A 27360-nucleotide genomic window follows, 5' to 3' on the forward strand; every position below is an offset into this window, starting at 1 on the left:
CATTTATCAACATTGAATTTCATCTGCCATTTTGTTGTCCAGTCACCCAGTTTTGAGAGATCCTTTTGTAGCTCTTCACAGTCTGCTTGCAGTTAACTATCTTGAGTAGTTTTGTATCATTTGGAAATTTTGCCATCTCACTGTTTACCCTTTTTTCCAGATCATTTATGAATATGTTGAATAGGACTGGACCCAGTTCAGACCCCTTGGGGACATCACTATTTACCTCTCTCCATTCTGAAAACAGACCATTTATTCCTACCCTTTGTTTCCTATCTTTTTAACTAGTTACCGATCCATGAGAACCTTCGTTCTTATCCCATTCTTGCTTTCCTACCTTCTGTTACTGCCTGTTGTGCCCCTTCATTTTCCAATTCAGCAAACCTGTTCCTCAACTCTATTTCTCCTTCACTAGCTGGTCTTTTTCCCCTCAGCCTGGTTCTTGTAGTCGCATGTTTCCAGTGACCACTTTTCTCAGCCAGCAGTCTCCCCTTAGAGTTCTCCAATTCACCTTGCATCCGCAAGTCTTGAGTTTTCCCATCAGTTTTCCCCCCACATACATGTCAAATGTTTTAATCACATCACTTACTGCACTACTGGAAAATGCTCAGATACAGTGATGAGGGCAGTATAAGAATCTCTACAGAATAGAAAAGAAAATAGAATTATCTACCTTTTATTCAAACGAATATTTCAAACCTTCCAATCTGGCAAGTCTTTTTTTCTAATTTAAAAAAAGTCTAGAATTTCTCTCTGCTCAAATTTTTAAGAGAAGTGTCCTGCCCCTACCCTCAGCCCCAACTCCAACCCCATTCCCATTCCCAGTGTTCTGGATGAAAAGACTTGAAACTATTCCCAACTACATGAACTGATATTTGTTTCATTTTTTAGAGTTCTGGTTTACAGAAATATCTGTAAGATTATAGGTTTAAGATAACAACCCAATGTAAATCTTTGCTAGAAATCTGTAGAAAGATCCATTTTTTGTCAGTACTGTACTCTTAATATCTAGAATTAATCTAACAACTGGCTGTCACCCTCACTGCTGCTCCAAATTTAACAGATAACTGGTAACTTATCAGGAAGTCAGAAAGATGCCTTTCTATGAAGGCAGTTAGCAGATAGCAATGCGAGAAGGAATACTCATAAAGCCAGGATGGGAGCTTTGGCTTGGAAGAAGCTATCATGTGCACAAGAAAAGAAAATCCTCATTTTAGATTGGTGCTGCTTCTGCAATAGTGGCCCCCTCCCTGGTGCTTATACAAGTGTGGGGGGAGGTGTTTGGTTTTGTTTATCTTTCATGAAATACTCTTTTCTCTGAGAAACCTAGTTGAAGCCTAAGGAAAATAGCATCAGCTTTCTGACCTGCCATGCTGAGAGTGAGGAATGAAGGCAACCTGGCAGAAACAACAACTAGGAACGACATCCTCGAGGGGATTTCTTTTGTTACTATCACACTACAGTATTTGAAATAATTCCAGGATTCAAGCTAAGTTCCTCGATGTGAGAATATCTGTAATACTCAGTTAAAACACCAAACCAAACCACAGCATGATGGTTTTTTTGGTTTTCTAAGTATACATCCTTTTTCTGTAGAGTTTCTAGATGGGTCTATTATAAAAAATCCAAAAGCTTTTCTGAACCTAAAACAGGCTCAAGGATGTGCTTGATATTCAAATTCTAGTGCAAGTGTTTTATTCATGACATTCACTATTTCACTTTTGTTCTCTTTATGTATCTACATGGTACTTTTTTAAAGTTTTACTTATACAGATGAACAAATTCTTCAAACTAATGCAGCATCTTTCTTGTGAAAGCAAAGCTAGTCAGCTACCAGTCATGTGCTACTGAAGACAGCCAGCAAGCTACTCCTGACTCTAGTAGACACTCATTCTGCTTTTAGGCCAGCAGGAACATTATGGACTGCTTTCTCCATCTGTTCCTAAAGCAAATGCCAAGATGATCAAGGTATTAACATATGCCCCTGAAAACAAGATCAAAGGATTGACCTGAGCTGTGCTGCCAGAACTGGAGTTCTTGCGTTACAAAATTTGGATAAATAAAATTTTAACAACTGTCTTCTAGATTTTTAAAAGTTTTAATGAAAACAAAGTAAAGGTTTGGGTTTAAACACTTTCCTGGGGTATTTGCAACCCAATCATTGCAGCAGTATGCTACTAGATGAAAACCAGAAAGTGAAACTAAGGGCTTGTCTACATAGTGTGTCAATGGGGGGTATAAGCTGGAGAGTTCTCTAAAATGTTGCACTCTACCTGACCCACGTAGCCTCTGCTTATGTGTTCTAAAAGGTTGCTAGAGCACATTTCAAATCAATGTGCACTAGGTACCATTTGAAGTGCATCATCAGGGTCTGTATGGGGCAATTAGTGCTATGCTATAGACCACTCTACAATTTACACTGCTTTGGTAAGCATTGCTGCACTGTCAATAAGCCCTAACTCAAAACAAAAGTTAAACTGATTAGTCCACAGATTATGTACAGGCAAATACAAAAGTTAGACAGCCTCAGTGATGAAAAGTAAATTTAGATTTTAAAAATATTCTTCCCATTTTGTTATTACTTACATTGTGCTAGGGCCTCAGTCAAGACAGAGACCCCATTGTGCTAGACCCTGTACATAGGGTGGTCAACTTTCTCATTTGTGAAAACCAGACACTAAGGGAGAGAACCTCACCACCTGTCCCCTGCTCTGTATCTTTCCCCAAGGCCCTGCCTCCCTCCCCCATCATCACTTGCTGCTCTCTCCACCACCCTCCCCCTGCCAGCTGAGCAGGGCTCCAGGGGTGGAGGGGTGACAGAGAGGATGCTGGAGAGAACCAGCCAGGGGTGAGTAACTGGAAGAAGACAAGGGAGGGAGAGCCAGGCTCTGGGGGTGGGGTGGGGTGACTGGGGCAGGGTGGGGAAGAGTGAACTGTGCTCCAGGGAGGGGGAGGGACAGCTGCGCTCCACGGGTGGGGTGAGTGGGGCAGGAGAGGGACGGATGGAGAACCATGCTGAATGGGGCAAGGCAGTCTTCACTTAGGGTAGGACAGGAGCCACTGGTACCTCTCTCCGCTGGAGCCATTCCTGGGTTCTCCACTGCTCCTTCAGGCTCCAACAGCAGCTGCGGCTCTTCCTGCCTTCCAGTGGTGGAGGCTTCTTACTGCAGGTAATCGGACTTTTAGGGTTCGGTCAGCAGTGCTGAGCAGATACTGCCAGGTTCCCTTTTTGACTGGACTTTCCAGTCAAAAAACAGACAGCTGGCAACCCTACCTGTACAAATATCTAAGACTGTACCTTCTCTGAATAATGTACAACCTAAATAGACTAATCTGCCACCCCCCTGCAAACAAAGGGTTAGGGAAAGGGGATAAACAGGGAGATTAGTTACTTAATTAATATGTATCAGCTCTATTCAGTTGCCTTCTTTGTACCTACTGTTGGTCCCTTTTTAAAATTGTACCTATTAGCTCATGGTCTGTTTGTTTTTGATCTGACACAATGACCCCAGCTATCACACACCAGGCTTTACTGGACAAATTAAAAAAATATATATATATGGTTAAAAATACAGTTTTCCCAGAGGCTGGGAGGAGATTCACAGAAAGGCAGGTTGGTTGAATAGGAGGAGACACAAAAACTGAGAGGAGACAAGGACTGGAAAACATAAGAAGGCTGCAGGAGATGGGGGTTGGTAGGTCAGGAGGCAGCATGAAGAGGTAAGGAAGTCCTCTGACGGTGTTGGAGCAGCCACTAGAAAGTAGGTAGGAGTCCAGTTTAAGTCTCAGATGGGCTCAGGACATTTCTCAGAGGCTGGAGGAAACTGTCAGTGGCAGGAACACGCATGCCTAGAAATGAGATCCAGGAGGGAAAGAGAACACAGACCCCTACCCACACATATCCTTTCCCTTGATGTCTGTGAGAGGGGACTGCTTCTCAGCTCTGGGAGGTCCCAATCTCTGGGCAAGCCCTAGAGGGCGTTAAGAATGAGGTGAGGCTCAGTGTAGGGAACTCATGCCACATGGAGCACTGAGCAAGCAGTAGCCAAAGTCTTCTCTGCCTCTTTGTGAAAGCCTCTTCAAGCCTAGGGCACCTTTGACTGCTGTCTTTCAAACAGCCAGAACAGGGCCTGCCTTTGAAGTCTGGTGCCCAAGGAGGAACAACAGCTGCTGGTGTGTGTGTAATGATGGGGGGGGGGAGGTTGCCAAGTGTGGGTTCTTGGTGTGTACGTGTGACAAAATTTTCAATAATTTTTCTTCTGCAACTAAATATGTTCAGAGGATGTTATATTACGATGTAAAGCACTACATCTCCTTGACTGACCAGAATAGGCTGTTTGTGTGCAAAAGTCTTGTGTATTCCACCAATCCAGTGCACAAACAGTTTAACCTTTATCCCAAGGCATGTACACCATTTTACTCCTAGAAGGATGAATTCATGTTAAGCAGTCAAATCAGTAACAACCTGACCTTTAAACACATCAGTGTTTCTTGGAAAAATATTATGGCTGTGATGCCTACTGTGGTAAACAATATTAGCTGCTCCAACCCATTGTTGAGTCATGCTGTGCAGCGGCTTATCAAAATAAGGGGTTGGAAATCAGCAGGGACCAGAGATCTTCTGACAAACTCCACAGGATATGAAGAACAATGTAAATGCAACAGTGCTGGCAGATATATTTCTATATTACTGTTCCAGAGATAACAGCTAAGGTGAATCATTTCCCACCACCTACAGTACCAAATTATTTCAAATTCTGAAGGGACAGTATTTATTTCATTGGTAGCTAGCAATTTGCTTAGCTGAAGATCATTATATTTATGTGTCTGTGAAATCTTCACAATAATTATACATTTGAGCTGTCTCAGAAGTGCTATATATATTCTCATTAGTCATGTGCTTCCAAGGATATTATCATCATTTTTTCTCCAACAACCTTTGCAATGTGAATGTAAAGTACTGTACTGTATATGAACCTAGATTCTTATAGTTTTCTTAAATTTCAGTTTAATCAAACAGCAGGGTGGCCTATATTCACATGCAAATATCTATGAAATATCTTCATTTCCTTAAATGACTTCACCACTGAGCTTATTTAAAACAAACCACAGTATGCATAGGGAGAGGAGCACATGGAAAAAAGTTTGCTGTTCCATACTGCTTAATTAAAATTGTTCCAAAAGAGGTCATGCTATTGTTCAGATGGGGATAAGGTGATAAAAACAAGGGAATTCCTGGGTTTTTGTCCCACTTCTGCCAAATAGCTGAGTTAATAATACTTCATGGGGTGCTGAGAAGCTTAATTACTGTTTGAAAAAGCACTTTGAGATCCTCATAAAAAGTATTATAGAAATGCAAAGCATTGTTGTATTGGTTTAACTTCACAGACAATGTGTGATATTAAGAGATAAATAAACCCAATCAGTCTGATTCATTAGAGTCACATCAGGGGATATTTGCTGGAATTCATAACCCCCTTGCCTGGGTATAGCTCTTTGCAACGGTCTTTGATCTTACCAGGGTGTAGGTTAGTTCTCTTCTTGTTCTCGTCTCTTTTTAATGTAATGGTCATAGAAGGTGCCAGACTGACAGTCCTGGAAACAGAAATCCTTTGCTTATGATTAATAATATTGAGCACTTAAATCTTTTCATCCAAAGATTTCAAAGTGCTTTAAAAACATTAATCACTGTCAGCCCCCGCCCCCCCGCACACTCTATTCTTACTCACTGTATCTGAACAGCTCCCATGAGTAATAATAAAACACCAATGATAACTTTTTCTTCTTTCCCTGCCAAAAATAAAAAGGTTTGATGGTAATTTCTGGGGAGGTTGATTGATTTCCCCCCCCTTCCTGTTATTTGGACATGCATAAACATGAAAGTGAGAGTTCTGCTTGGAGAAGGAAAAGTAATACTATCCCCATTTTACAGATGGGGAACCAATGCACAGAGATTGTGACCGATCCAAGGTTACCTAACAAGTCAGTAGAGGATGAGAGAATAGAATCCATGAGTCCTGAGACTCCTACTATAAACACCTCCCTTCTCCTTTCCCACCCCATGGAACAGATACAGCACAGTATGAGTGCAGCTGTAGAACCTTCCCCTCGCTGCCCCCATATGTTTTTATGGGGAAGCCACTTCAGAGGTCCATCCTGAGGTTGGATCAGTCTCCATTCCCTTCATGGTGTCTCTGAATTTGGCAACTGTGAGGAGGATGTTTTTGTGAAGGCTTGAAAGCAATTCACCTAAAGCACGTTTCCAAAAATGTGCATAGAGAAGCTAGTATCTTCCCCCTCCTATACTTTAATTACTGCATTAGAGTGATCTTTGCCTTTGCATGGAAGGTAGCAATGACACACAAAGCAGCTAAAGTGTATGTGAAGACTAGCATTATAACATGGGTAAACACTGTTAGTGTCTCCTTGGGTGAGACAGATGCAGACTTATTACAATGGTACCTGGATCCTGATTGTGGACTCTAGAACACAAGTAATAAATACATAAGTAACATAAATAATTGCTTGTACCTGCACTATTTAACAGCATAATATCTTTTGGATCCCCACCAGTGATGGAGAGATGAAAAGGACTCCATATCCTATTACCAAACCCTTGAACCATCCAGACCTTATAACATTCAGAGCTGATTTGTGTCATGTCTTACACTGATGAGAGCTAATACTAACCTCAGTGACAATATTAGAGAAGGAAAAATGGGGCTATGGAGAAGCCGCATGCACAAAATCATGAGGAGGCCAAATTCCAGTGGAAACCCATAGGATTGCCATGAGAATATCAGAGGTCCTAACCTGTGTAGGAGGCAAGCAGCTCCACACAAACCTGAGCTTTCAGGGAGTCATAGAAGTAGCCTGAAAAGAGTGGATTTTAAAGCTAACATCTTCTGTTTGGCATTTTTCATATACCAAGTGCTCACTGCTTGTTGAATTAGTGCTGTCAGTTTTCAGACTATTCATTAAAGGACCATTCTTTCAATGGGAGTTGAGGTTGCATGAAAGTCACCATCTTAGTTGACAGTTCAGGGATTGAACCAGCAACTTCCAGAACTAAAGGTTTCAGCTGCTACAGCTTGAACTAAAAAACCAACCCTCTTTAAGTGCGTCTGTAACAGGCTCATATCCTTTGTCGTTCAAGAGCAGAGGAGGACCTGTAACAGACTCATTTTAGGGTTATGGGTGCTTGGCACTTTGCAGGATTAGGCCCTATTTTTTTGCCTTTTGAGCAACAAGGCTAGTTGTGCCATCTTTCCCTCCCCTTCCCTAGCCATTAAACAACTAAATCATGCATTTGTATACAAAGGCCCATGTCTCAGGCATGGGGACAGGTTTCTCTCACACTCAGCATGATTGTTACTGTTGGGTGTTGGATTGTGAAGTCAAATATCTTTATCTGCTGCTTATATGAACTATTACAAAGCTCAATTTTAGTGTTTACTTTGTTTCTTTGTCAGGGGCACCAAGATGGCTGGAAAGATACCCCTTTTTATTCTTGTGTATGTCCTAAGAAACCGTAATATATCTCCTATAGCAGGGGTGGTCAACTTAAGGCTTCGGAGCCGCATGCGGCTCTTCAGAGGTTAATATGCAGCTCCTTGCATAGGTGCTTACGCTGAGGCTGGAGCTACAAATGCCAACTTTCCAGTGTGTTATGGGGTGCTTGCTTCTCAACCCTCTGCTCTGGCCCAGGTCCTGCCACCACTCCACCCCTTCCCCCAAGGCCCTTTCCCCTTCCCCCTGAGGCTGCCATGCCTTCGCTCCTCCCCCTCCACACCAGAGCCTCCTATGCACTGCAAAACAACTGATTGCTGCAGGCAGGAGGCATGGGAAGGGAGGGGGGAAGGTGTTGATTGGTGGGGCTGCTGGTGGGTGGGAGGCTGGTAGCAGATGGGGGGCTGCTGACTTATTACTGTGGCTCTTTGGCAATGTTCATTGGTAAATTCTGGCTCCTTCTCAGGCTCAGATTGGACATCCCTGTCCTATAGCATATTGTGTATGCATGGTGGGCAGTCTAAGAATACATCGAACAGTATTACAATATATTGCAATAATCATGAATGTGATATTTTTTGACTGTGTATAATGGAAAAGCACCTGACCATTTTAGAGTAATTAATCCATATCCCATGTGAACATTGCCCCTGCTTAGGTGACTTATGAATGTAAGTTCACTCATTAGAATGCATCAAGGACATAACTGTGTCTTGGTTGAGTATCAGCTTCATCACCTCACAATTTAACAGGCATTTGTGATTAGCACTGTGCCATGCAGCTGGTGATCAAATGACCAAATTTCATTGATCAGCCAACTGCTGGTATTGGGATAGCTTTGATTTTCCAATTGATAGCATGCACACAGGTGCAGCAATCCCCTTTCCAGCTGCAGGATTTGGGCCTTTGTGATCTATTTGTTATTGGCCTTTCAGAATACATAACCTGTCTTAAAGTTAGTCAAGAAAAAAATCTCTTAAGTGAACCATCTAATAAATACATTTTAACTAGTTATTCGATACATGATCTCATGTTTATATTGTTTGTGCACTAGTGCATGAAATATTAAAATTAAAAGGCTTAGGGACTGCTGAGAGGAAAAAGAACAAAACAACTTTAGACTCAGAAAATTTTCATCAATATGTAGTATATTTGCATACTGAAATCAGAAGGAGCCTGATTATGCATGTTACTGATTCTGGATTTGGTTTTTTTTTTTTGATTCATGATAAAACTATGACAGATATGTAGAAAAGGAGCAAGGCTTGGCAGAGCTTAAAATATGAAAGGTTTATATTCTTAGAAATCTCAGTTATGCAAATATGGGGTTATTCACGTAGATTTTACTAGACCATGGTTGTAACAAAGCCCTAGAAACATTCTGTTATATACTCAGGATAATTTGGGAGCATGTTTAATAAAAAAAAATGCTGCATAATAATGACTTTTTCTTCATTATGAATGAGTTTCACTATATCACCTTGAACACAAGAACAAGCTTAAATTCCCACTGCATCTAATTTATTATTATAGCTGTAGATATTGTTTTGTGTCAGAGTGCATAAAATATTTCTAGAAACATATTGCAAAAAACCTACAGGGGAAAAATAGCAAAATATAGCTAGTTTTAGAAGTTATTGCATTTTTATAATAGATCAGCATGTTAGCTCTGGAGTAAAGCTGTTTAGGAAAACATGATGGAAGTTTTCATTAGCAAAGGTTTTCACAAGTACATTTTATAAGTTCTCTGTACTTTTGACGCAGAACAAATGTTAAGATAAGCTTGATATGGGGGTAGAATATTGTGGAGGATACCAGTAGTCGTGACATAGTTTTTTTCATATTGTAAGTACTAGCATATAGACCACATACTGGTGAACAAGTTTGGGACTGTTGAAATCAAGGGAAGTTAGGAGCCTAAATATACTTGTGGATCTGGGCCTAAATCCTTATATTTTGCCAATGAGATCAGAGTCTAGACATTTTGAAATTTAAGAACAAGATGAAAATAAACTGGATAAATCAGGTGAAGAGACTGTTTCCACTGCTGACCTAATTCACAAATAGCTCTTAGCAGAATTTAGTAGTCCCAGACTGTATCATGATACAATGACCTAGAATATCAGCCCCTCCATCAACCAGGGTGACCCTGATTCTGGTGACAAAGGAGGAAGTGGTGTTTCCTTAAGATATCTCAGCAGGATCTCTCTTTTGTGGTACTTTGAGGGTGGAGCCAGTGGCAGGGAAGGAGTAGAATGTCATTCTGCTGCATCACAACCCATGAATACCCACTTAGATAGCTGCTCAGGAGTGAAGGCTGCACTAACTCTGCATAGCTAGGTAGGGAATCAGCCAATGTAGAGCTGTACTGTCAAGAAGGGAAAGGCAGAGCCAGCAGAACAGCAAGGACTCCAGTCCTTCACACAGATGCTTCTGTATTTGAGAAACTGGGGTTTGCCTTCATTGTAGATCTTTCAAATCCTCATGATTTGGAAGGCAGTGTGGCTCTTACTGTCTTCACTCCCCTAAAACTCTCCTTCCACCTGAGGAACTTAATTACTTGTGATCTTGGCAAGGGGCACCTTATTCTTTTGATCCTCCCCCTCCCCTTTTAAAAAAAAATGTTTTATTCCCTTGTGGAGTTACCCCGCTAACAAAGACCCTGGTTCTGTAATTGAATCTGTATGGACAGAGCATGTGGAGCCCAACTGACTTCAGTGAGGATGTACATGGAAGTAATGGTTTCCCCAAATGGACCCAGTTGCAGGATCAGTGCTTAGGTTTTCATATTGGCATCCATCTCTATAGTATGTGTGTCCCTCCTGCACATTTCTCTGCGAGAGGGGATCATATAGCCAGTGAATATGAATAAATATTTTTTTCTAAAAAAAAAAAGTACAAAACCAGAATTAAAGCAAAAAAGTCTCTCTAGTTTTCTTGCTTGTTTGTGAAAAGGAAAATGATGCTTAACAAGAATTCCAAATTTCACAGGTAGTTAGTAACGATTGACTTAAAATAGGGTATTTAGATACTTTAGCAATTCTCTAATTTGTAATATAAAGACACACTGTAGCAGCTTTAGAAGGGTAATGTTTTACTGAACCCATATGGAAATCAAAAATGTAAGCTAACACTTTTGAAATAGGAGTTATTATCCATCACTTTCTCCAAAAATCAATACGCTTATGTTCTAAAGGGGATCCTATTAGTTCCCATGTTTAGCACACATCCAAAACTTGAAGACAGAAACATAATTTAATGTTGAATTAAAACTAAATTCAAAGGTAACTTCTTTTAAATAATTTTCTCTACTTTATAGGATTTTCTCATTCTGGTTCAGTTAAATAGATGGGGCCAGGTTATAGAGTTTAATAAAGACAAAAGAGAAACAATAGCAAAATGAAAGAAATTGAATCCTGTAACAACATGATTTAAAAACATCTTAAAGTGTATAAGTCTCTTAATCCGAGTCTGAATCAATTTACTCGCATTCCTATGACCTGATTCTGGTCTGATTTATACCAATGTAAGCCAGGACTAACTTCATTGACAACAGTGGAGTTATACTAACATACAACTGGTGTGAGACCAAATCAAGTTCTTTCCTTATTACTTAGAGCTGGGGTATGCACAGCCATTTGTCCTCTTGTGATATGTAACTATTACCAACTACAAAATATTTTTAAGATGACTCTATCAGAAATGTATATTATTTGTTAGATATTTGGTTTCAAATAGTAAGCTACGTTTAGGTAGAAAATTAAAACCACATATTTAGACAGGCGCCATAAGAAGTGAACAAAGGATATTGTGTTTTGTCTAATCTTACTTTTGTTATTAGCTTTAGACACTTTTGGTAAAAGGTTTTGCTCAGTAATACTACAGTCTTGTTAAAAATTAGTCTTTAAAAACCTGGTACTTAACCCCAACCATGAAATATTATGCAATATGTTGATCATGCTGCTTTTTAATTTCTCCTCCAGTGAATAATCATGGTTAAAAAGAACCACTGTATCCCAAGAGAATCAGGAAATTAAACTTTATTGTCTTTTGACTTTCCCCATAAATGGATACAGCCATACACCATCTGACTACCATCTAAGGGAAAGCACAGCGTGAAAGAAAGCACTGCTAAAGTGCCACTGGGGCATTGATTAATTATCCAATAAGATGAGAAGCTCTGTGTTTAGGGTCATTAATGCATTTTGAGGTATGAATGACCTGCAACTGTTATAGAACTAATCCTCCAACCATTTACTAGTGTTGGACTTGGGGTTTGTCATAACATTTCTTCCCAGATCTGGACCTTAGCGTCCAAAATATGGGTGTTAGCATGAAAACCTCCAAGCTTAGTTACCAGCTTGGACCTGGTAATTGCTGCCACCAGCTAGGAATTATACAGTGCCTAGTTCACTGTGGTCTCCCCAAAACCTTCCCTGGGGGACCCCAAGACTCAGATGCCTTGAGTCTTACAACAAAAGGAAATAACCCCCTCCCCTTGTTTCCTTGTTACTTCCTCCCAGGCTCCCCTCCCTGGACGACCCTAGGAGATTCCCTGCTTCCAGTTCTGGAAACACAAGTACCGAGAGATCTAATCTCTCTTCCCCCTCACCCAGAGGGTATGCAAAGTCAGGCTTAGTAAATTTAACACAAAGAGATTTTCCCCGACTTCTTCCTCCCACCAATTCCCTCTTGAGCTGCAGACTCAATTCCCTGGAGTCCTCACTAAAGAAAAACTCCAACAGGTCTTAAAAAGAATGAAAAAGGACATTAAAAATAGTCTCTGTATTAAGGTGACAATATACAGGGTCAATTGCTTAAAGGAAAAAAATGAATAAACAGCCTTATCCAAAAAGAATACAATTTAAAACATTCCAGCAACTACACACATGTAAATACAAAGGAAAACAATATAAACCTATTGTCTTACTATCCTTGTACTTACAACTTGGAATTAGAAGATTAGAAAGCCTGGAGATAGAAAAATCACTCTCAGAGCCGAGACAGGGAACAGACCAAGAACAAAGGACTCACACCCAAAACTTCCCTCCACCCAGATTTGAAAAAGTCTTGTTTCCTGATTGGTCCTCTGGTCAGGTGTTTGGTTCCCTGTGTTAACCTTTTACAGGTAAAAGAACATTAAACCTTAGCTATCTGATTATGACAGGGTTCTACCTCTGAGGTATGAAAAATAAGTGCATCCGGGATGATCCTGTGCCCATAAAACTGGATAGTTGACAGTGTATAATAAACATCCTTACAGATTTCACAGCACAGCTACCTCAAAAAAGGATAATCTTGCAAAAATCTGGACAAGTGTCAAGTCTAGGTACACTGTTCACAGTAACAGGCCCTGTGCTCTATGGCAGTTATGGTTTGTCAGTCTGGGCCCATAACGCAGATCTTTATCTCTGATTTTTTAAAATAAAAAAAATTAAACAGTATTTACTTTCACCTAAGGAAATAGCAAGTTTCCACTTGTAAAAACTGCCTTACATTTTTAAAGAATATTAAAGGAGGTAATGAAAATTTTTTTTTTTTTCTGAAAGCTATGATTGGGTATGTTTGCTGAGCACGTTTTCCTACATGGCTCTAATACTGATATGTACAAAGCCTAGACAAGGGGAGGGGCACTGTTAGTTAGCGTTGAAGTTTAGGAGTCAGGAGTCCTGGATTCTGTGCTCCTGGCCCTGCTGTTGACTTACTGAATGACCTTGGGTAAGTCACCCTTGGTCTTCAACTAACCCATCAATAATTTGAAATCCATTACTTATCTGCTTCATAGGGATATTGTAAGTGTTAATTAAGTAATGTCTCTAAAGTGCTTTATGGAACTTAGATGAGTATTTGCTATTTCTAGAAATCTCAAAGCAGGAGAAAAGCATATTCTTAATATTTCTCTTTTTTTTACAAGATATTACGTGCAATATGGAGCAGATATAACTTGCATTGTTTAGAAGGATGCAGAAGACTTCTTCAGTTCAGTGATGTGCTGCCAAACTTTTAGTGAGGGGTTCCCCCAAAAGCTTTCCATCTCAGTTAGCAGTATGTCTGCACAGGCAGAAGAGGAAGAGAAAGGGACCTATATAGCAGGCTGGATTCAGCTTACCCAACCTGTTCTGCACTTCTCCCACAGATAGATGGTCCAATCACAAGTTGATGTCACCCTATGGGCTTAAGTGAAACCTAGAGATTTGGGGCTCCTTTGCATTGGAATGGAATTCTCCCCCATACTCGAGAATTTTTAAATATAAACTAGAAATTTCACTTACAAATCTGAATTACTCAGTTATAAGAAATTTAGAAAACATTGATTGAAGGAAAGATAGCGTGACAACCTCTGCTGACTTGTCATAAATATTACACAGCTGCCTGAATGAATCATAAGCTGGGTATTTTTTTATGGTTCATCCACACCCACAATTGCCATGTGTCCAAATTAAGGTCAGGCAAGATTACTTCTCTGATGAATAGATTTCCCTTTAATTAGATGTTCTAGAGATAAAGCATTGGATCATCTCACTATTTTAAAACTTTGTAGGGAAGGGAGGCATAAAACAACAAATCTGGGAAGAGGAAGCTGTATGTGCTCCTTTCTTGTTACACAGTAGAATTGTTTTCCATTGTTTGCCAGCTAGTGCTTCCTGGGCAATGCAGCAGACAGGAAATGTCTGAACAACAAGAGAAAGTTCACAGGTAGCTCGGGTGTAAACACACAAATACTTTATTTTATTTAGGAATTCTAATATTAACTTGGTCCAAGGTCCAAGGCCTGAGATACACACAGATCTTGCACTAGTATAACTATGTTAGTTAGGGATGGGAGAGAGAGATTTTAAACTGATAAAGTTATACCAGTACACCTAGTGTGGACACAGTTATACTGGTGTAAAAGTGTTTTGTACTGGGAACAAGCTATATTAACATTTATAATTGCACCCAGGCTACATTCATCCAGGATGCAGGAGACCTCAGTTCAATTCCTCCCACAGCCTGATGAGAAGGGATTTGAATGGTGAGTTCCCTATTTCAGAGGAGAGAGCCATAGTCACTGGTCCATGGAATTTTATCATGTGGGTCTTCTCATTCTCTTGTTGAAGCAGTTTCACTTTAATTAAGTTAATGAATAACCGGGCCAGAAGGAGAGTGAGTTGCTCTATAGTCTAGTGGTTAGGGCACTCACCTTCTCCACATCTGGCAGAAGGGGGAAATGAACTGGCATCTACTACATTCCAAATGAGTACCGTAAACGCTGGGCTAAAGGCTATGAGGTTTTCCACCCCTGCCCCTGCAATTTAGTGTGGAGTTAGACATCCTCTGAGCTCACCTATGGGAGCAGGCAACATAGGCAGAAGAGCACCTGTCTTCCCCAGTTTGTGGAACATGCTGCAGCTTATGGGGGAGACAGGCATCTCAGTGCCTAAAGGTAGCAGGGTATAGAGGCAGAAACAGGTGGTAAGGGAACTTTTACAATAAAAATTAGGTGGCAAGTGAGTTTAGGCACTTACGGGATAGGGCAGGCAGGCGTTTGTGGATTGCAGTACCACCTAAAATTGGTTGTTAGATGCCTAAATTCCTTTGTGGATGTGGTCTCAGAAGACCAAACACTCCAATAGATTGGGCTTCTCATCAGTCATTTAAAAATTACATACGGTTACATATATTGTCTCATCTATAAATATATAAACATGTTCTTTAGAGTATCACAGGGAGTTGGAAAATCACCTGTTTTACTCAGCCCAACTATGACAATTTAAATTCCAGTTTGGATACAGAACATGTTTCCTCCACTTTTTCCTCTGGCATTTATTACAATCCTGTTTGAGAATTTACTGACAAACTAATCCACAACTACTTTTTTTTTTAAACAGTTTAAATAAAAATTTAAACAAAGCAAAAATAAGTCAGAGAAACAAATTTGGAATCTTTTGATTGTTGGGGAAAAGCATAACAAACCAGAGTCTCATTTCACTATATTCATTTGTAATAGTAAACCAGATACACATTCTTTGTGCATTTGTAATGTTTTTCTTCCTTCTGGTGAAGGCCCAAGATTACCCTCTTGGGTATACTGAACAGTGTGGGGTACTTCACATACCATATAATTGGCATGCACATTGGTTTTGAATCAGTTTGGGGGTGAAATTTGTTGGCTAAAGCTTTGGAAAATCTGATTTTAGAGCTGTCAGACTGGTTCTATTCACTCTGAAACAAACAAACAAAATTATTCTTTTTTAATGACCCTATGTTCCTTGGCCTTTTATCTGTTTTTTCCTATGGTTTAATGATGTTTTTTATTTCAAAATGTTGTGCAGTACCTCAGTAGGTGGGCACTTTATAAATAAAATCATTATTGTATTATTATTATTATTTTTTATTTATTTCCACATGTGCTAAGGAAATGACTACATGCTTCTGGAAATCTTCCAGTATAATATATTTTGATGTGACGTGAGGAGATTTTCCATCGCATGTTAGTATCCATAGATTAAAAATATGCCAAAAATAACTCTTGCATCTTTCCAACTCAGTGAATTCAAAGTGAAAATAAATGTATTTAGTAGTCAAGTCAACCTTTCCTATAAGTTTGTGCTTTAGTTGCCAGTTCTTCACTATTTTGCATGGCGATGTGTTTGTTTAGAGATTGTTCTAAGATGTGTACATTTCTGTTTTGGAACGATGATAAAATATGAGTTAAAATGCTCTGCAGAAGGAAAACACATTGTTTTTGGAACTAATCTTACAATTCTTCCACATGCTGCAATCCATAGCAGTTTCTTGTGCAGAAGGCTTGTAGGATCAACCTTTAGTTTATTTTGCTGCTGATGATGTTCAAGCATAAGAACATGAGTTCTTTCCAGACCCCATCTACCCTAAGCTCAATGAAAGCCGTTACACAGCTTACCATTCTAAACCTTTTCCTAAATTATTTCCTCCTGGTCCTATCACTGTCAATGTTATATATAATCACATACACACACTGTGACATCCCTTTCTGTCCATCTCCTTCTTTGTTATGCCTACATTTATTTTACACCATAACACAGAATTCAGTTGCTTTATTACGTAGTTTCTCTCATGGGCCATATCCATCATCATTAAAACCTGGGCAGAGGTGTATGTGTTGAGGTGAAAGTAAAGAGAGGAATCCCCCCTTCACACCCATGACGTAGCACAGCAAAGTTCATCCTATGTCTGAAATGACAGTGTATGATCCTGACATGGTTCCTGTGTGTTGGGGGGGGGGGTCCCAAGGATCCAGCTTCACTTTATCCACCTGACTGCCCAGCCCCCATCAACTCCTGCACATTGCCCCCCATGCTACTGGTTCCACTGCTGGAGGAGCTTCTGCACCAGCAGAGACATGGACCATGATTTGTGCCTAAAGGCATAAATCAATTTCAAATTATACTGCACAAGTATAATCACTGTGGCCCAGATCCACAAAAGGACTTATCACAAAAGGACCTAACTCCACTTTCAGCACCTAAGTCCAAAATTTAGACATCAGAGAGCCTCAAAACTCCTGCTTGGCTGCTACCTAACCCAGAAGGTGCCTAAAATCCCTCAGTGCCTAAATTTTTTTTGTCAGAGTTCCCTTGGTGCCTACGTTTCTGCCACTGGGCATGCACACAATGCCTTACACTCTAGCCATCCAAGTGAATATCTCATGCCTAAGCCCCAAACGATCCTCAAACCAGGTGAAGATAGGCTTTCCTCCACCTATCTTGACCAATCTGGTAGATGAGCTCAGAGCAACATTTAAGTCCCCTTGTGGATCTGGGTCTGCCTCTCTTCTTCCAATATTGATATTTTTTCAAAATATAACTATACAAAGACAACTATATTTTACCTCCCAATGTTGTTGTGATTCATTACAACTTACTTTATTGTAACTTATAATGTTTTCATAGCAATTTTAGTTTTCAGTAAAGCTAAAGAATGCAAACAGCAAGATAATTGCTAATTTCAATGAACCTGCCAACTGTAAATATTTGCAACATGTACTGCAGTATCCATTTTACATAGATATTTATTCCATCATGTGTTTGATGGGTAAGAGTGGTTCAGATCCAGAGAAAGGATATTGATAAATAAGGAGTAAATAATACTAAATAATTAATACGAAATAAGGAATCCTGCAATTAACATGGTGGTTTGACTACATGTGTTTTTCATTCTCAGGAACACATTTATAAATGTAGCACCTTTCTAAGTGTTGTTTTGGATATCGCCTACAAAAAGGACGCTTGGTATCTTGATCACCTATGAATGATGTTTGATAAATGGTAAAACCATCATGACTACTAGGAATGTATTCATGTGCCCACAGACAGAAGTTTTGTGAATTCTGTTGCCTTCTTTCTGGTTCAACCTTCTTTCGTCCTAGGCTCTAGGAAAAAGATTGAAGGAAAAACTGATAAAAATACACATTTCAGGATCACAGTTTCACTGTTAAAGTTTGGAATGTTAGGGAAGAAATCCACTACTTCGTCATGAAGCAGTTAAAAATTAAAGAAGCACTTACCAAAGTGATTATCAGAACCTCTGCTGCAAGCAGTTAGGTTATAAATATTATTCTCAGACCTACCAATATATACCTTTCTGGTAGTGTGATTAACTATGCTGGTGCATAGACAAAGGAAAACCAAAAACAGACATCTTGACTTTTGATCTATTATTATGAATAAAATAATAATTCTTTTAATTGCTGTAGCACTTTATATATTCAAAGTGCAGTATTAAATAAATGAATCCTCATAACAGCCCAGTGAGGTAAATAACATTATTTATGGCTTACAGATAAACAAACAAAGTATAAAACCAAGTTTTTCAAAAGTGTCCCTTACTTTTGTGTGACAAATTTGAGACCCAGAGAGTCTGATTTTTCTTATGTGATATACCCACAGCTCTCACTGAACTTCCACTAGAGTTCCACATGATCAGCTTCTCTGAAAATTATCAGGCATTGAGTATAGCACACTGGGCAAAAAAAATGGAAGGTTTTCAACATTTAATGAATGCTTTTGGAAATCTGGGCCTAAGAGTTGCCCAAGGTCACAAAGGGATTCAGTAGCAGAGCAGGAATCAGAACATAGGAGTTCCTGACTCCTGACACTGCGCACTGTCTAGTACAGGGTCCCCAATGTGGTGCCCACGGGTGCAATGGTGCCCACGTCCTGGCCAGCGGTGGAGCATCCACCGAAATGCCACCAAATTTCTGTGGCATTTTGGCGACGACGCCTCTTGATGATGCCGCTTGCCGCTGACAGGTGATATCATCAAGAGGCGTCGCTGCCAAAATACCACAGAAACTTGACGGCATTTCGGCAGATGCTCCACCACCGCTACAGTCCTTCGTCTGGTGCCCGCCAGATGAAAAGGTTGAGAACCATTGGTCTAGTAGATCATGCTATCTCATGTTGCCATAGAAACCTATCAACATTCCAAATAGGAAAAAAAAATCAAAATTAAAATTATTACGCATGCAAACGTAAAAGACAAAAGAGGACATTTTAAAAATTTGCTCAGAATGGTGGCTCCCTTAAGACAGTGGTTCTCAAGGGGTACGCAGAGGTCTTCCAGGGGGTACATCAACTTATCTAGATATTTGCTTAGTTTTACAGCAGGCTACATAAAAAGCACTAGCGAAGTCAGTACAAACTAAAATTTCATAGAGACAAAATGGGAAAGTAAGCCATTTTTCAGTAATAGTTTGCTGTGACACTTTGCATTGTTATGTTTGATTTTGTAACCAAGGAGCTTTTTAAGTGAGATGAAACTTGGGGTATGTAAGACAAATCAGACCCCTGAAAGGTTGAGAACCATTGCCTTAAGATCCCTTTAACCACATATCCTATAAGCTCCTCTAGGGTACTAAACTTCCAGGCAGAACAACTACATAGGGAGGCCTCTATAACTCTTGTTCACCACAGTGGTAAGCTCCATGCTAGCTCCAAATAAGCTGGGAGAGATGGGGTTGTGCCAGAGGGGCACATGATCTATGCTTGTGCAGATCCAGAGACTGGGATAGCAGGACAGCCTTTATTTTAGCCCCACAGACTGTAACAGGGTATGCTATTATCAAAGCAGAGTATATTAAAACACAATATGGAACTTTCAGTGCATGGTAGGAGGGTCCACATGGACAGTTAGTGCATAGCAGGCTAGTGCACTGTAGATTTACACCCTACTTGGCCATGCACTAACTGTTCATAAAGACATATCCAGAGAGGTTGTGCTGCAGTCCTGAAGCTTGCTCACAGGTTATTTTTTACAATCCCTACTTTATTGCCTACAAAAAGACCATTTATTCTAACTTTTTATGAGAAGAGATGAATTTCACCAACACAGCAATGTGAGAATACTTCCAAAACACTGCTTCCAAAACAGAATGCCAGATCTGCATTTGCACACCAACCAATCAGTGTGTCTGGATAAAAAATCAGTATAAAAACACTTTTGCAAGTGGCTAATGCAAAAACCTGTAGACTAAGAGAAAGTGACATGATTTGGGCTGCTATGCTCCATAAGAAGTCAATTATGTATGTATCACTCTTGCCAGATCCTACATACTATTCTAGGTATCTGTAAATGCTATATTATACTGTTATGAAGATTGAGAAGACATACCCACTTCATTACACATAAGAAGTTATGTCCCAACAATCTGTACATGTTATCAGTGCTGTTTAGTGTGCATTTTCTCTCATCATCTTTTTGAGCATCCATGAATTTTGCAAGAATATTGTCTTTAATCTCTGGCAGGTTGAGAGATATGAACTTGGTGATTTTCTCAGTGCTGGATACTCACAAAATCAAAGTACTCTCCCACATTCTGTAAACAATGCCTGTTGTCATGGGTTGAAAATGGAAAGTGATTTTTTACTGCCTTCTGAAAAAGAGATACAGAAAAGATGTTATAATATACCTTATGCCATCTATGTGTGCTATAATCTTAGCATGCCCTTTTTGACACATGCAAAAATTAAGTTTTTATTAACAGAGGCATTATCTGTTAAACCTTCTTGTACATGGGTTTATTCCTGCAAAATTGGCTCTCTGTATTTTTCTCCAAAATCATCAGAATTTAATATTCACAAGACTTACTGAACACACACACGATTAAATGCAAACTTCCAAATCAGAGAAATCATATTCTCCATAGAAGCACCAAGATATTACAGAAATGTCAAGACATTTTTGTATGGCTCATTAGCGAGCCCTCAACAAATGAAGGTTGAACTACAAAAGGGAACTCAAAACTGAGTTAATCTGAGATTTAAGTGCTGAATGCGATCCAGTAACCAGGCTCTGGGAGCCCATTAAGCACAGAACTAGTTTTTAAACTCAACTTTTACTCATACTTTGTATTCATTTTGTAAAATTAAAGCACTATTTTAAAAAAGCATCTGAAAATGCATGAACAGAGTTGTAGGAAAGTAATAAATTTAATAATTTACAAATTAATTGTGCATTATATAAAGTTTCAGTCCTATGTGTATAAAATGGTTAAAATATGACATTCCAAAAAGTATTCTGGACTACTAGACTTGTCTTTTTTCTTCTCCAAGCACCGTCTTTCGGTTTGTGTTGGTAACGGTTCATTTTTACAACTTCTTTAATAATTTTTACACTTAATATGGAGGCAGGAATCTTATAACTGTAGATCTTCATCTCAAGGGGGCATATCTAGTTTTACTGTGCTATAATACAAAAGCTATTTGAAATAAATTGTGGTCTGTAACAGAAAATATAAATCAATTATAAAGAAAAATATAATTATGGTCCTGATCCTGAAAGGACAGGCAGATGCCAGGGTCTGCCTGCATGGAATCAGCTGCAGGATCAGGGTTTAGGTTATAACTGAAGATCTCCATTTTGTACACTTTATAGACTTGGTTTGGTCTTGTGCTGTATGCCTTATGACTATATAATCTCTCATACAAACTCAACTAGTCTTTTGCTTAATTATAGATCTGTAGTACTTTTCAAGGATCCAATTCTATACCTACTCCATGCATAGAACTCGTAGTGAAGTCAGTGGGATTTTCATAAGCAGATCAGCTACAACATGAATATGCCTCTAAGCCCCAATTTTGCAAATAGTTATGCACCAGAGTTATGTTATGCATGTGAGTACTCAAACTGAGTTTAGTGGGACTACTCATGTGTACTTGCTTACAGGCTCAGGGCCCTAGGTAATTAATCCTGCATGGATAAAATGCCCAGAGCTACCACTGAAATACATCAGTGTGATTAAGACCCAATAACTTACATCTTTACAAAGGAATAGTGAGTTTGTTTATAGTTTTTATGTGCTGCAGGAAAATTGAAAAATAGAAGATACATATATATTGAATAATATCTCTGGGAACTATTTAACAAATTTAAGTACAGGGAAAAAAAGCTATAGTAAAATGGTTTTAAGATTACAGCAAAGTAAGAACAATGAATAATATAATCTAAGAAAGAACTATATTTCTGCCTCTGAGAAATGTAATTAACCTCACAGCCAGGAAGTTCCCTCACACAGAGAGATTAGAGACAGTCAGCTCTGGCACACAGTGACCTTCCAACTCCTTTCAAACTGAAACAGTTTTCATCAGCAGTTTTTTTTTTTAAAAGTCAAAACAACACAAACTTTCTCAAACTGTGTTTTTATGACATCACATTCCAGTCTCTTTAATTTATCTTCCTTCTCTTTCTGCTGGCATCATTCTAATCCATCATAAATAGATGAAAGGGCCTTCATTAATTCTTCCAGACAGTGAAAACAGCTACACAAAATAAATGACGGTCACAACATAAGAAAGGCCATATGAGTATGGATCAATGGCCTATCTAGTCTGGTATTCTTTCTCCAATGCCAGATGCTCCAGAGAAAGGTATAAAATCCCATACTGCTCTGTAACCTTCTATTCCTCTCCTCATTTTTCCAAAACTCCCCTCCTAGTCCTAACTACTCCCTTTTAATCAAATTCTGCTCTTAGTATACTGAGGTCAGTGAAATTACTCTGGTTTTAAACCAGTATAAATGAAGTAGAATTTGGCCTCTGGTCTCATGTGATTGTAATAGCGCTATGAAGATGCCACCTCTTCAGGGAGGACAAGAGAAATCATCAAGAAAACTGCAGAGTTGTTCAGTGGAGGGGTAGGAATTTCACCCTACGGCAGCCAGAGACAAACTGATGACAAACTGCAACAAAGGATGCAGTTCGTTGTCTCTCCCAGATTAAATGTGCCAACTTCCAAGAAAGCAAACCCAAACAGTGGTGTTCAATGAAACCAAGACATTCAACTCTTTGGGAAAGTGGGTTAAGTTCCCTACTTTCTATGGGACAGGGATCTGAGTATCAAACAGCCTGACTTCCAGAACTGGAGCCCAGTGTGCTATGTATGCTGCAGATTCTGATAACTTTACACGTTAGTCTAGTTGAGGAGCAAAGTTATCCAAAACTGGCACTATGTGAGCTAGTTATGGCTTTCTTTTGTTTTACTATGAGATCATGTTAAAATGATAGCATTCACCATATATTAATAGCAATCTATAAATAATATTAACACAACTACCATTAATTCTGCCTTTACAGACTCAGAAATCAGGAAATTCAAAAAATTAAGATTGTTGCCACAAAGTAAATGTGGCCCCAAAGCACATTCTATATATTTTAGGTATGTGTTAAGAGTTGCCCTTACAAAAAGAGGAAACAGAAAATGCTCTAAATGAGCAATATAGCACAATTAATGTTGTGGATACAACTTTAACTTTGGAATCTGCTGCATTAGGAGTGCACAACATTGCAACCCTTGTGCTGCAGAACACTTTTTTTGCATGCAGTTTCCAGGGGTCTTTTAAAAGAAGGGAAAAAAGCAAGGGTCTGCATGCCTGGATCCAATTGCAGGGTCAGAGTGCATGCATGAAACTGTCGCCTTTAAATGTTCATAACTTTAAACACACTACTGATTATTTTGAAACTTGGTTTGATTTCTAACTCTCAGTAAATTCTTTAAAAAAAAAGAATTCAAATTTGAAATTTCTGGCTTTAACTGTTTCAGTTAGCAAAACAAACTTCCTCAAGGGAACACATATTTCCCACACAATTCAAAATTGCTTACCAAATTTCAATCAAACTGTCATACATTCATATTTTATCCACATTTGTTGGACTGAGACCAATTATAGTATATTTCAACACACAAAGAATTTGTTTTAGAAAGTTATCAACACTAATAAAAAATAGTAATAACTGAACAACAGTATATCTTGGGATAAATTTTTCCTTACCACAGATGACCACCAACTTATTCCCTTAAGCATGAAAACTGGAAGCCATTACACTTCTTATGTTAGTTCTTATTCAGATAATTTAGTAAGCATTTACTCAATAACATCCTGCAGCAAGGAGTTCCGTAAGTCTATTATATGTCCACAATAACTAACCTGCTCCCGAATTTTGTATACTAGTGGCAATCTCTTCTCAATATATTGAACCTCTTCTGGATTTTGTACCTGTTTTAGCATACAGTCTGTGACCGATTCAGGTTGACTATGGAATATTCCAAGGTGCGGGAACTAGAAAATATAAATGTTTTGATCCAGAAAACAAACACATCAGCATCAGAGAATCAGTTATTTTTATTATTTTTATTTTCATTTATTTTTATTATTTGCATTAAGTAGCACTTGGGGCCCCAGTCAGAATCGGGATCCCACTGTGCTACTACCATAAAAAACACAGAGAGCACAATCCCTGCATTGAGGAGCTTCTGATATAGATAGACAAAATAGACGAAGGAAGGAGAAAGGGATATAACATGCAAAGAGCATATTTAGAATGATGAGTTGCAACATCCTGTTAGTTCTGCAGGGGGTTTTCTGAAAGTCCATAATTTAGTGGTAGTTAACGTTGCAGGAGCATCCATCACACAGCCACAGCTGCGAGATTGTTATCTTTACTATTGCTGCTGCTCTTGCCGCTACATGGAAAGATACTGGACTTGATGGCACTAAGCACCTTGCAGGAGATGCTCAGCACATTATAGGTTCAGGATCTTAGAACCTGCACGAAGAAGCAAAGCACTTGTGGAAAGTGTGTGTACATACATACACAATGCTGAGGAACCTAGACCTCAGCAACAGTGAGATCAAGCTGCTGCTGCTGCTCTTGTGTAACCTATAATTGAGACAAGTATAAGGTAGACTTCTCCTGGAGGAGAAATAGCAAATTACCTATAAGTAAAAAGAAAGAAGAGGATTCAAGGCAGCTTAGAAACTTGGAAAAAATCTGTTGAAAATATGCTCTGAACGTAAAGATTTTTTTGTGAAAATCTAAGAAAGTTGCAAGGGAAAAATGGATCTAGGTTTGTAAAGTGATTTTTAGTATGTCTTTACAGATTAATTTCTAAACCCATATGAAACACCACACCATAGGGTGATGAGATTGTAACATTAAAAGTTATTCAATCAATTCCAATAACGGTAAAGTTGATCTCACTTCTTTCTGTGTTGCTGTCCTATTCATGAAAATGTTGTGAAAAGTTTCCAGTGGGAAAGGGGAAGCACTTTTAAAAAATGTTTCATGTGGATTTAACATCACAGCTCTAGCATGTAATTTGATAAGAGCCTTGTCACCACAAACTAATTACAAATAGAAAATAATAAGAATAATCATTTCAGTTGGGGTAACTTGTTGAAAATGTAAATTAATTAATCCACACAATAATGCTGTGATATAAGGAAATAATCATGATTGTCCCCATTCAGAGAAGTGGAAAAAGAGAGAGATTAAAGGTGATCTCTATAGAAAAAACTGTGGTTGTGTTTCTTTCCATTTCTTTATCATCTATAATAAAGATCTGAACACATCAGAAACAACAGTAATGTCAAGATTTCTCAGACTCTTCCTTTGTTGGCTGAAAAATTTGTTAGATTCAGAAATGTATATTGCTAGCTGTCTTGGTCCTTAGTAGAAGGAGTAGAGGAATTGAATCCTCCAGTATCTTTCTCATCACAAAGTTTCAGTTAAACAAGTATTAACAAAAACAAAGTTAGGGTTAAGGCACAATTTTAGTCAAACTATCTCAGGTAACTAGGTTTCATTTTCTTGGTATTGGTAATGTCAATATCCCAGACCAGGGATCAGCAACGTTTCAGAAGTAGTGTGCCGAATCTTCATTTACTCACTCTACTTTAAGGTTTCACGTGCCAGTAATACATTTTAACATTTTTAGAAGGTCTCTTTTTATAACTCTATAATATATAACTAAACTATTGTTGTACGTAAAGTAAATAAGGCTTTTAAAATGTTTAAGAAGATTCATTTAAAATTAAATTAAAATGCAGAGCCCCCTTGACCGGTGGCCAGGACCCAGGCAGTGTGGGTGCCACTGAAAATCAGTTCATGTCCCGCCTTCAGCACATGTGCCATAGGTTGCCTACCCCTGTCCCAGACGATAGAGTAGGTTTGCTTGAAAATTTTCCAAAACTGTTTTTTTTAATGGAAAATAGGGGTTTTGATAAAATAAAACATTTTACATGAAGTGTTTCCTTTCCACAGAAGAAATTGTTTGATCATTAAAATATTTTGGCCAAAACCTTTTGGTTAGTGGAAAATTTGGTTAGTGGAAACTGGAAAATTTCAGAGGCTATGTCAAAGAAAACGAAAGGCTTGTTTTCGTTTGTTTCAATCAAAAATTTTCACCGGGGGTGGGGGGACATAGTCGGACCAGTTTTATCAGAACCCTGCCAGGGCAGACAAGGCCTGGCCGGATTGCTATAAAAGTCGCAGAGAAAGGAAGCCTCGCAGGCCTTCTTCCCCTGTCCCAGGGAGACAGCAGGCTCGCGGCCAGGCTTCCTCTTTGCGGGGCCCTGTTAAGAAACGTGCCCACGGCCACCCAGCTGCTCAGGGGCAGAGAAGCCAGCGGGGCTCACGGCCCTGAGCCGGCTAGATTCCGGCCCGCGCTCCAGCACTAGGGCTGACCGGTGCCAAACCCTCCCGCCCGCGGCTGGGGCGCTTTGCCAGCCGCAGGGCTGCGGCGAGCCTGGAGCCACCGGGGCGGTTGCTATCCCGCTTCCCAGCGATAAGCTGCCCCTGCCGGGACCAGCGCGTGGGTGGGTGCGCTGGGCTCTGCCCCCGCTCCCCACGGGCGGTTATTCCTGCCCGGAGCGAAGGGGGCTGGCTCGGGTCCTGCTTGGCCGGGGACTGAAGCCGGGTCGGCGTCGCCTCCCGCGCCGGTCTCTCACCCAAGCGCCGTCCCGCTTGGTGCTGGGGTTGGCCAACCTGCCTTTGGGCATCGCTGGGCCCGGGCCGCCACCTGCTGCCGCGCTGCGCCGCCGGCCTGCGGCCTCAGCTGCCGGACAGCGGTTGCTATAGTCACCGGCCCGCGCCGCGGCCCCTGAAATTCAGGGGCCCGCCGTTACTCCGCCAGCGGAACGCCCCCCGCCCGCGGGAGACCGCGCTCTGTGAGGAGACCCCCATTGTCAGCGCTGGGGAGGCCTTGCTATGGGGGAAGGAAAACTCCCTGGATTAGGGGGACCCCACTCCCTTACAGGGGTGGAGGAGATCCCCGGTGGGCGAGAGAGGCTCCCATTTAAGTGGACGGGGGAGGCCCTGTCTCACTTACGGATCATAAGTGAGAGTCTCCCCCATCCCCGTAAGTTATGGTCGGGGAGACCTCAGTGAGGCAGTGAAGATCCTTGTGGGTGCAGGAGATGCCTCCCTCATTCTGGTGCAGGGGGAGAGACCCCTTTTATGGTCGATGAGACCTTGCTATTCATCAAGTGTAGGGCCCCTTATTCTGAGGGAGGGGGAGTACCTGTGGGGGTGAAAACTCCATCATCTGAGGGGT

The 27360-nt window shown here is 40.1% G+C and overlaps 1 protein-coding gene across 1 annotated transcript; it reads right to left on the minus strand.

Moving 5' to 3' along the window:
- Window positions 1–17379: 17379 nt before the first annotated feature.
- Window positions 17380–26826, minus strand: TEX36 (testis expressed 36). The gene is made up of 4 exons (XM_030569585.1): window positions 26756–26826; window positions 23954–24085; window positions 20324–20404; window positions 17380–17902 (listed from the first exon to the last, which is right to left on the minus strand). The coding sequence occupies exons 1-4, from the start codon at window positions 26804–26806 to the stop codon at window positions 17672–17674; spliced, it is 495 nt and encodes a 164-aa protein (XP_030425445.1). The 5' UTR covers window positions 26807–26826; the 3' UTR covers window positions 17380–17671.
- Window positions 26827–27360: the final 534 nt, after the last annotated feature.

Source organism: Gopherus evgoodei, chromosome 7 (assembly GCF_007399415.2).
Source record: "Gopherus evgoodei ecotype Sinaloan lineage chromosome 7, rGopEvg1_v1.p, whole genome shotgun sequence".
Lineage (NCBI taxonomy): Eukaryota > Metazoa > Chordata > Testudines > Testudinidae > Gopherus > Gopherus evgoodei.